Source organism: Castor canadensis, chromosome 11, assembly GCF_047511655.1.
Source record: "Castor canadensis chromosome 11, mCasCan1.hap1v2, whole genome shotgun sequence".
In the NCBI taxonomy this organism is placed as follows: domain Eukaryota; kingdom Metazoa; phylum Chordata; class Mammalia; order Rodentia; family Castoridae; genus Castor; species Castor canadensis.
Window position 1 is genome coordinate 108738272 of NC_133396.1, and position 10831 is coordinate 108749102.

The following is a 10831-nucleotide window of genomic DNA, read 5'->3' on the forward strand; positions in this document are numbered from 1 at the left end:
TTTTAATCTTACCAAAATTGGCAACCCCATTACATTTCTTGTTTGTTCACATCCCAAGCACTGTTACAGGACACAAGGATTTTTAAAAAAGATAATACAGTTAATACCCAGTTAATACAAGGTGAGAAGAAACATAAAATTTGGGAGACAGGGAGAAAACACATAAATAAATAGTTAAAATAAAATATCACCAGTCTATAAGAAAGGTAACTCCAGAGTGTGTGAGGGCAGCAATTTATCTGCAGATGTCTGAAAAGGCTTTATGCATGAGAGGATGGTTCAAGAAGGGCTTAAAGGTAAAAAGAAGTTAAGGCTGAGAGACTCTCTAAATAGTGATGGTAATATGTAGAGATTTTGATTATCCATGGAATGTTGATTAACTTTCTCATAACATTTGGAAAATAAGAGAGACAGCTGGAAAGATATGGATTCATGTCTGTTGTGAAGGGACTACATGTCAAGTAAAGGAATCTAGAATTCTGTAGGCAACAAGGAGCCAGCACAGAGAATAATGTTAGAAGGCTGGAAGATGAATTTGGCAACCTAATAATAGAAAGAGGCTAGTTATGTCACTTTTTATAAATACTTTATTGAAGTATGGTACAGTTAAAACCAAAATTGCAACACCAGAGATAGAGAATAGGCCCTTGTACAGAATATAAATTGAGAAGAACTAACATGACGTGACATGAGCATGAGGAGTAAAGGAAAGGGAAAAATGAAGAATGACTTCGTCTACCTGGAGCTACTCAGTGAATGTGAATGTCACTAATCAACTGTGGACTTCTGAAAAAGAGTGCATTTGGGTATGGACTACAATAATGAGTTCTGTTTTAAGTAATGTGGACTGAGGTAATGAGAGGACAGTCTTTTTGACATAACAATGTGGATATCAAGAGCAAGACCAGGGATAGGAGTCTCCTGTATGTTTTCAGGAATAACAGAAAACATGTAGTTTATGGAGGAAGAACATTTAGAGCATATCTCTGGTGCTCCAAAGGAATAACCTTGAAAAGATAAAATTAAATTAATGATTCTTGCCTAGTACACTCATGCTCTTGCAATCGCTACTTCTAATTCAAAAGCTCACATTCTTTCTCTGTTTTGAAAAATCAAAATTAAATTTGTTATCTTCTCTCTACTCATCATAATTTCTAGAAGGTCAACATTAATCTCAAGGCCAGTTCTCTCATTATCCAAAGATGGAATTGGTAAATAAAAGGGAACATGAAGGTTGGCATTTTTGTTTTCCTATAATAAACTGAATTTTAGTTTCTTATAAAGGAATATATTCTACTTTACTAAAGATAAGTATATGTATTAGCAGATATTTATCAAGTACCTTCCCACATCAGAGTGAGAGATGCAAAAAGTAAGTGTGGGTCCTGCACACAAAGAACCTACAATAGGCATATAGACCCTTCAGTAAACTCTTCAATATATGGGGTTTATGTAAATCAAAATTTGAAGCTTGCTAAAACAAGTACAGATGAGTACGTGAGGAAGTTGGGAAGTAAATATGTCGCTAGAGAAATAGAGGTGGAGATATGGGTGGATCTGGGTTTGGTTAGGAATGAATCAAACCATCCCACAGAGGGTGACTCCTCCCCAGATGGACTTGCTATAAAAAGGCCATTAACCCAGACTCCAGTACCCAGCAAGCTCCTTCATCTGAATTTTATTTGCTCTTCTTGTGAACAAGGTAAGAGGAAATACATTCAACTTTGCCTATGCTTAGTGTTGAGGAAACAAAGTGAAAATCTGGATAACTTATACTATAAGGCAAAAAGTTATGGATGTTCAGGGGACTTTTTGTTTATTCTTAGTGTCTATTACTAAAAGATTAAGTCTATATAGAAAGAAAATGAGGACACATATTTGCTCCCTATAAGGCTACACAATGCTCTTTATATTGCTATAGTTCATTCATTCATTCTCTCAACAAATATATATTAAGCATCTTCCATTTACCAAGTGCTGCTCTTAGAACTGATTTTGCAGCAGTGGACAATATAAGCGCCCTACTCTTTGAGGTGCTTATATTTAATAGGGGAGACATTCAGTAAACAATAAATAGTAATAAAATTTCTAATAATGACAAGAATAACGAAGAAAATAAAAAAGTGATGTAGTACAGTGATGGGAGGAAGACAGCATTTTAGATTGGATGGCCCAGGAAGACCTCTCTAGAAAATTGTCTTTCCTTTTAATCTTTTCCTTTTTTTGCCTGCTGAATAAAAGTTTTTAATTGATACATAATTGAATATATTTATGGGGCACAGTGTGACATTTTGATGCATGTATACGATGTGTAATGATCAAATAAGGGTAATTAGCATATCCATCACCTCAAACATTTGTTTATAACTTATAATGAGAGATGATGAATTTTAATATCTTTCATAAGTTTTAAAATATTTTGTTATTCAATTCCCCCAAATAATGTACATAAATCGGAAGATAAATCCCAATAAATTGTCATGATCTCAATCGCTCTCAAAATACACACACACACAAAACTTTCTAGTTGTTCTCAAAGGAGAGTTAATCTGAAACAACCTCATAAGCCATAGCACAAAGTAATTTTTAAAAACAGAATCACAGTAGATAATTCTCATACAAAAAACTCATCCAGTGACATTCCATCATATCTATAATAAAACACACCAATATTACCCTATTCAGATCATAATGATTGTATCCTTGTCTATATCTCTAACTTTAATTATATTACTCCTGGAGTTTTTATTTTCCCCTTTCACTGCTAATGGTTTAGAAGTTTTAAATTTTATTCTTTTAATGAACAACCATAAACTTATCAAAATACATATTTGACTGAACCATAACAAAAGAAATAAATACCTATGTTCTCTTGCCAAAAAATCCAAGATGCATAATGCTTTAGTTCTGACTACTATAGCCATATATTACACATTATTGTTTCCTAGAGTATTTTAGTTTCATCTGGCTTTATAAGACCTAAAGTGGTCATTATAACTCTTTTATAAATAAATGCTTACTTAGATTTATTGACACACTTACTGATTTCTCTGAACACTGATGAAGTAAACCAAACATTCCTTAAATACTTTTGCTTAAATGGCAAAATGAAAAGTGGTCAAAACCAAACTTCTTTATAAGACTGAAAAGCTATTAAAGCCATTCTATATAAATAAAAATGCTGCAAACTTCATGACATATTTTCTATTTTTTGTTATTTAAAAAAAATTTTTTTGCAGTACTGGGCTTTGAACTCAGGGCACACACTTTGAGCCATTCCACCAGCCCTTGTTTGTGAAGGGCTTATCAAGATAGAGTCTAGCAAACTATTTGCCCAGATGAGCTTCGAACCACAATCCTCCTGAGTAGCTAGAATTACAGGAGTAAGCCAATGGCGGTCAGCTAATTTTATTTTAAAATTATCATGGGAAGGTATTACATTGTGATAATCCCATACATGTATACAGTTTACCCTGAACAAGTTTATCCATCTATTATATTTCCATTGCCCTCTCCCTCTTCCCCACTTTTTCAAAGTGTTTGGTGAGTTTCATTATGCTGCCTTCATATGTATATATGTAGCATATTTCCCACCTTTTCACCCCCTCATTAGCTTATTCTTTTCCCTTCCCCTTCCTTGTTGATGCCCCCAGAGAGTCCACCACATACATTCATGTCCCATTACCATTATCATCATCATCATGAGATGTTTTCTAAAATATAAATTCAGGGAATGTTCATTTAGTGTCTTGTCATTTGCCAAATTGGCTTTTAGAGAATTGTCTTCCAGTAATTTAATCATTTATAAGATTAGCCTTTGAGGACTGATTTTCAGCAAATTCCCTTGAGCAAATTTTATTATTTCTAGCTAGTGAGGCTTTCTACAATTCTTCCGTGAGCAACAGCTGGACCAGCAAGAAGAATGACCTTACCTAGAGCACAACTGAGTTCTGTGAGACTACCATACAACCTCTGTGAATGGGCTCAAGACCAAGAAATGGGCAGCTTTGGAAAAGCAGTCAAATTCTGTGTTCATTTGCATTACGTATAGGGTAGTGGAAAGCTTTACATGGCCAACTTTCATTTTTAAAGATAGACTACTTAGGGGAAAATACAGGTTAAATATGAAAAATCACTATAACAATAAACCAAATAGGACCTAAAATCTAAAAGAAATACAAGAGAAATAAAGTTTTGTTTTGTCTTTTCTAGGTTCACATATACTACAAAAGATGTCCCATCTCATGGAAAACATCACTGCCATAATTGACCTTTTCCATCAATATTCAAAGAAAGATAAGACGATTGAGACACTAAGCAAAAAAGAGCTAAAGGAACTTCTGGAAATGGAGTTGCGGACAATCCTGAAGGTAAGAACTACATGATAGTAGATCATTTCTGTTCTTCACCAATAATCTAACTGAAGATTATTCTGAAGCATTTTTGAACTATTTTTTTTGGAATAGGAATACAATTAGTCTCATTTCAAAACAGACAGAATTTATTTTCCACCCTTTATACCTTCAGGTATACTACACATATATACACAGGCAGCCTATGTGAAAGAAAATAAATATAAATAATTAATTATAAAGAAGTGAATGACAATTAACTACTTCCTTACAATATTCTTCCCCATATTAAGACTGTTAAGAAGGTATATTTAAAGGCAACTAAATCATGAATTATATAAAAATCAGACATGAAATAAGAAATGGAGAACTAATACCATCAAAGACTTCTATCACACCTTACTAATCTTTAAAGGATATTTCTGTATAGTACCTATGGTTAAGACTTGAGTCAAGAAGTAAAAAAAATAATACCAGAAAAAACATAACAGACTTGGTTCTACATATTGATACCAAGAATAAACATAGCCTAAATGAACAAACATAACCAAAGTTATGTAGCTAGTGTTCCAAGCCATTCAGATGTAGTCTCACCCTGTGATCTCACTTATAGAACCCAGATGACCCAGACACTGCAGATATCTTCATGCAAATCCTGGACATAGACCACAATGATGAAATAGACTTCACAGAGTTTTTGCTAATGGTATTTAAGCTGGCTCAAGCATATTATGAGACCAACAGGAGTACAAAGTTAAAAAAATCAGAGAAAAGTCAGAAAAAGCATCACCGCCATTATGAAGATGAACAAGATAACCTAGAAGAAGATGTGAAAGGAAACAGAAAGAGAAAATCCAGTCATTCAGGAAAAATCAATGGAAAAGAGAATAAGGCAAGATCTAAGAGCCCAAAACGGAGAGGGAAAAGCAGACACAGCTCAAGTTGTGGAGGAAAAAGAAGAAGTAATTCAACTGGTCACAAAGAAAGAGAACAACACAACAAAACACATCATGACTCAAAAGAAAAGCACAAAGGAAAGTCCAATTACACAGAGGTAACAGACAAAAAGAACGAGAAAAGAGTTAGCCGCACTTCTGAAAGAAGAGGAAGAACAGAAAGGCATCAGGATTATAAAAATGACAAGCTAAATGAAAATTGTCAAAAAACAGACAATGGTGACTCCAATTATGAAGTAGGCGAAGAAAAAATTCAGCAGATTACTAGACAACAAAAACATAAAGAAAAGAAAGGTAACTATCTCCAAATTCAGAAAAGACAGACCACAAGAAGGAGACCAGAATCCCACCAGGAGCAGTCACCAGACGGCCCGACACATCCACCGACTGGACATGGACCGTCCACCGCACCCGGGCCACGCAGACACCGGGAATCCAGCCCTAGCCAGGCCAGCGATAGCGAAGGGCAGCGGGATGACTCGGCCAGACACGCCTCCTCCTCCAGCCGGGGAAGGTCCGGGTCCCCATCCAGCGCCCGCCACGGATCCACCCCTGGCCACTCAGGAGACAGCCCTAGGCAGCCAGGGTCGCGTCCAGGACACACGGCAGGACACAGGCCGTCTGACACCACTCACGGACGCTCAGGAACCAGCACCGGGGAACGCCAACGGAGCCGTCATGAGCAGTCAGGGGACAGCCCCAGGCACTCAGGCGCTGGACACAGACAGGCCTCCGCTGCCTCCGGAGAACCCAGACCTCGCGGGTCCAGTGTGAGTCACGACAGTGACAGTGAGGGACACTCGGATGACTCAGAAGGTCACACAGGGTCAGCCCCGGGTCGCGCTGGGGCCTCACAGGGGCAAGAGAAGAGGGCCCCTCGGAGCCAGTCAGGGGGAAGGTCTGGAAACTCAGGGGCTCTCCTGTACCAGGTTTACTCCGATGAACACTCTGACTCTGACTCCGGGCGGCGCCAGTCGGGGACGAGGGCATCACAGGGATCCCGCCGAGAGCAAGCACGGGACAGCTCCAGACACGAGGGCGCCCACGAGGGTCAGGCCTCCACCTCCACCGGCCGTCACAGCCAGTCCTCGCATGGAAGGACCGCTACCACCAGCAGAGGAAGTCAGGGATCCCGCCCCGAGCAGGCACAGGACACCTCCGGACGCTCGGGGTCGCAGCGCCAGGAAGCCGCCCAGGGACGGTCTGGATCTTCCCACGGCCGGTCAGCTTCCAGAGGCCCAAGCACGCGAGGGCCTGGCCGCGAACAAACCGCGGGCAGCTCGGGCCACCACGGCTCTCGGCATGCAGAGACCCCCTCTGGCCCGCATGCTGACGCTCCCCACGCGCAGACAAGACAGGGCTCGAGAGGGAGACCAGAATCCCACCAGGAGCAGTCACCAGACGGCCCGACACATCCACCGACTGGACATGGACCGTCCACCGCACCCGGGCCACGCGGACACCGGGAATCCAGCCCTAGCCAGGCCAGCGATAGCGAAGGGCAGCGGGAAGACTCGGCCAGACACGCCTCCTCCTCCAGCCGGGGAAGGTCCGGGTCCCCATCCAGCGCCCGCCACGGATCCACCCCTGGCCACTCAGGAGACAGCCCTAGGCAGCCAGGGTCGCGTCCAGGACACACGGCAGGACACAGGCCGTCTGACACCACTCACGGACGCTCAGGAACCAGCACCGGGGAACGCCAACGGAGCCGTCATGAGCAGTCAGGGGACAGCCCCAGGCACTCAGGCGCTGGACACAGACAGGCCTCCGCTGCCTCCGGAGAACCCAGACCTCGCGGGTCCAGTGTGAGTCACGACAGTGACAGTGAGGGACACTCGGATGACTCAGAAGGTCACACAGGGTCAGCCCCGGGTCGCGCTGGGGCCTCACAGGGGCAAGAGAAGAGGGCCCCTCGGAGCCAGTCAGGGGGAAGGTCTGGAAACTCAGGGGCTCTCCTGTACCAGGTTTACTCCGATGAACACTCTGACTCTGACTCCGGGCGGCGCCAGTCGGGGACGAGGGCATCACAGGGATCCCGCCGAGAGCAAGCACGGGACAGCTCCAGACACGAGGGCGCCCACGAGGGTCAGGCCTCCACCTCCACCGGCCGTCACAGCCAGTCCTCGCATGGAAGGACCGCTACCACCAGCAGAGGAAGTCAGGGATCCCGCCCCGAGCAGGCACAGGACACCTCCGGACGCTCGGGGTCGCAGCGCCAGGAAGCCGCCCAGGGACGGTCTGGATCTTCCCACGGCCGGTCAGCTTCCAGAGGCCCAAGCACGCGAGGGCCTGGCTGCGAACAATCCGCGGGCAGCTCGGGCCACCACGGCTCTCGGCATGCAGAGACCCCCTCTGGCCCGCATGCTGACGCTCCCCACGCGCAGACAAGACAGGGCTCGAGAGGGAGACCAGAATCCCACCAGGAGCAGTCACCAGACGGCCCGACACATCCACCGACTGGACATGGACCGTCCACCGCACCCGGGCCACACGGACACCGGGAATCCAGCCCTAGCCAGGCCAGCGATAGCGAAGGGCAGCGGGAAGACTCGGCCAGACACGCCTCCTCCTCCAGCCGGGGAAGGTCCGGGTCCCCATCCAGCGCCCGCCACGGATCCACCCCTGGCCACTCAGGAGACAGCCCTAGGCAGCCAGGGTCGCGTCCAGGACACACGGCAGGACACAGGCCGTCTGACACCACTCACGGACGCTCAGGAACCAGCACCGGGGAACGCCAACGGAGCCGTCATGAGCAGTCAGGGGACAGCCCCAGGCACTCAGGCGCTGGACACAGACAGGCCTCCGCTGCCTCCGGAGAACCCAGACCTCGCGGGTCCAGTGTGAGTCACGACAGTGACAGTGAGGGACACTCGGATGACTCAGAAGGTCACACAGGGTCAGCCCCGGGTCGCGCTGGGGCCTCACAGGGGCAAGAGAAGAGGGCCCCTCGGAGCCAGTCAGGGGGAAGGTCTGGAAACTCAGGGGCTCTCCTGTACCAGGTTTACTCCGATGAACACTCTGACTCTGACTCCGGGCGGCGCCAGTCGGGGACGAGGGCATCACAGGGATCCCGCCGAGAGCAAGCACGGGACAGCTCCAGACACGAGGGCGCCCACGAGGGTCAGGCCTCCACCTCCACCGGCCGTCACAGCCAGTCCTCGCATGGAAGGACCGCTACCACCAGCAGAGGAAGTCAGGGATCCCGCCCCGAGCAGGCACAGGACACCTCCGGACGCTCGGGGTCGCAGCGCCAGGAAGCCGCCCAGGGACGGTCTGGATCTTCCCACGGCCAGTCAGCTTCCAGAGGCCCAAGCACGCGAGGGCCTGGCCGCGAACAATCCGCGGGCAGCTCGGGCCACCACGGCTCTCGGCATGCAGAGACCCCCTCTGGCCCGCATGCTGACGCTCCCCACGCGCAGACAAGACAGGGCTCGAGAGGGAGACCAGAATCCCACCAGGAGCAGTCACCAGACGGCCCGACACATCCACCGACTGGACATGGACCGTCCACCGCACCCGGGCCACGCGGACACCGGGAATCCAGCCCTAGCCAGGCCAGCGATAGCGAAGGGCAGCGGGAAGACTCGGCCAGACACCCCTCCTCCCACCGTAGGTCTGGAAGTTCTCTAACTCCCCATGTCCAATCTAGGAAAGACTGTATGTACTCTGTGTCTCCTCTTTTTGATACAATGAATGATATTCTTGCTCCTTGTACTACTGGTCACTATGAAGTTCATATCAGTAGTGAAAGTGATCACTCTCCTTGTATTAGTGAGTTGGCAGACTGCACCTCAGATGACCCATCTTATGATAATAATCAAAATCTTCACAGTAAGTATTTTCAATCTTGTACCAGTGAAAGGCAAGTTTATGGATCAGGTCTAGGATGGACACACGGCAGCTATGGTAGTGCAGATTATGAATATGGGCAGTCAGGTTTTGGACAGTCTCATGCCCAATTAGTGAATCCTAATTCCAGGCTTGTGTCTGGTTCCAATCCCAACTGCAGAAATATTCCCAGATACAGAACCGATTGTGTGAGATCCAGAGTAGCAGGCACTAATAGAATGCTAGCAACTCATGGCCATTCACATGATACCTCAAAGCAGTTGGAGTTTAGTGCAAAAGGAAGATACTATTACTATGAGTAACAGTTAGTGGAGGAGTCCTTGCTCCCATTTCCTGTGTGAGGAACAGGAAATATTCTTTCTCTTCTTCTCTCCCGGTCCTTGTCTATACCTTATCCTGTTACACTAAAATAAATCCTTGATAAAACTAAAAAAAAAAAATAGAATTCAGTGGAAGAGGAGTTAATCTAAACAGTATGAGAAAGAAATTGTAACACTACTTTGAATCTAAAACCTTTTCAGAATGACTTTATGGAGGTTATCTTTTCTATCATTTTTTTAAATATGCTACATTACACCATTACTTGGTGGTAGTTTATTTTTCTTCTCTAGGGATCTGTGAGCTTTACAGTTATGAAACCTTAAGTGGAAGAAATCAATGTCATGGAGATCTTAATTTGGAATACTATGATCATTTTTGGGCTAATGTAGTATTTTTTTATTGGGTGATTAAATTTTACATATATTTCAGATTACTAAATTAATCATTTCCAAAAATATGAAAGGAGTCAAACATTGCTCTTCTAGATGCCAAAGCTCATATATTAGGATCACGGCTCAGCACATGTGCTCTGTTACCCTTCTATTGGACCACTATTTTCCTTGGCATTCAAAGAAATCTCATTGAACATACAGAATTTGAAAAAGCAAATGTATAAAACTGAGAATAAACAATTGGCCATATAACATAGTTTGTGTCTTTTATGCTCTTTTTCTCATAAATTTAAAAGACTTACTTGTCCACGGACAGAATTAAATCTCTCTCATATATCATGGGAAAACTAGATGACCATATAGCAGCGATACCATAAAAGAAGGTATTTAACCAAATTCCATCTTTTATTCTCCAACACAATCACGTTTATGAAGGGCCTGTTTAATTATGAGTATCACTACCATTATTATGAAAGCATTAACCAACATGGTTATTAACCATGTAGAAGCAAGATCAGGCAACAGGTCTTACTGGCTATATGTCCTTCTGCCAATGACACAGGAAGATCCTTTCCAATGGGACTAAGGAGTGAGGAAATTGTACAGAAATGTCCTGCCAGGTAAAACAATGAAGAAAATGTCCTTCTTCCCTGGAAAGAAAGCGTATGTACTTTTATTATTTAAGGAAGTAGATGAAGAAAGGGAAGAAAAGAGCAGTAAAAATGCCCATGAGTTTCCACCAAAGAAGGAATATCCCTCTGTGAGAATCATACCCAAATTATGCTTCCCACAATATCAGAGGGATATACAGGCCAGTGTTATTTTACAGATGAGTCTATTACACAAATAATCCACAGTGACAAAGCAAGTAAATTGCAAGTCTCCGAGTTCTGGTGGTTTTATAAAAGCTGCCTTTCTTGAACTTGTACTTCAATAAATCAAACTAAAGTGAAACTGATTG

The 10831-nt window shown here is 44.5% G+C and overlaps 1 protein-coding gene across 1 annotated transcript; it reads left to right on the forward strand.

Moving 5' to 3' along the window:
* The first annotated feature begins 1651 nt into the window (after positions 1–1651).
* LOC141413920 (uncharacterized) lies at positions 1652–10122 on the forward strand. The gene is made up of 3 exons (XM_074048089.1): positions 1652–1702; positions 4213–4370; positions 4966–10122. The coding sequence occupies exons 2-3, from the start codon at positions 4233–4235 to the stop codon at positions 9457–9459; spliced, it is 4632 nt and encodes a 1543-aa protein (XP_073904190.1). The 5' UTR covers positions 1652–1702; positions 4213–4232; the 3' UTR covers positions 9460–10122.
* The last annotated feature ends 709 nt before the right edge of the window (positions 10123–10831 follow it).

Coding starts and splice junctions, on each gene's coding strand:
- LOC141413920 (XM_074048089.1), top strand. CDS start 4,233: ATGTCCCATCTCATGGAAAACATCACTGCCATAATTGACCTTTTCCAT. Junction 4,371..4,965: donor AGTTGCGGACAATCCTGAAG/GTAAGAACTACA, acceptor TCTCACTTATAG/AACCCAGATGACCCAGACAC.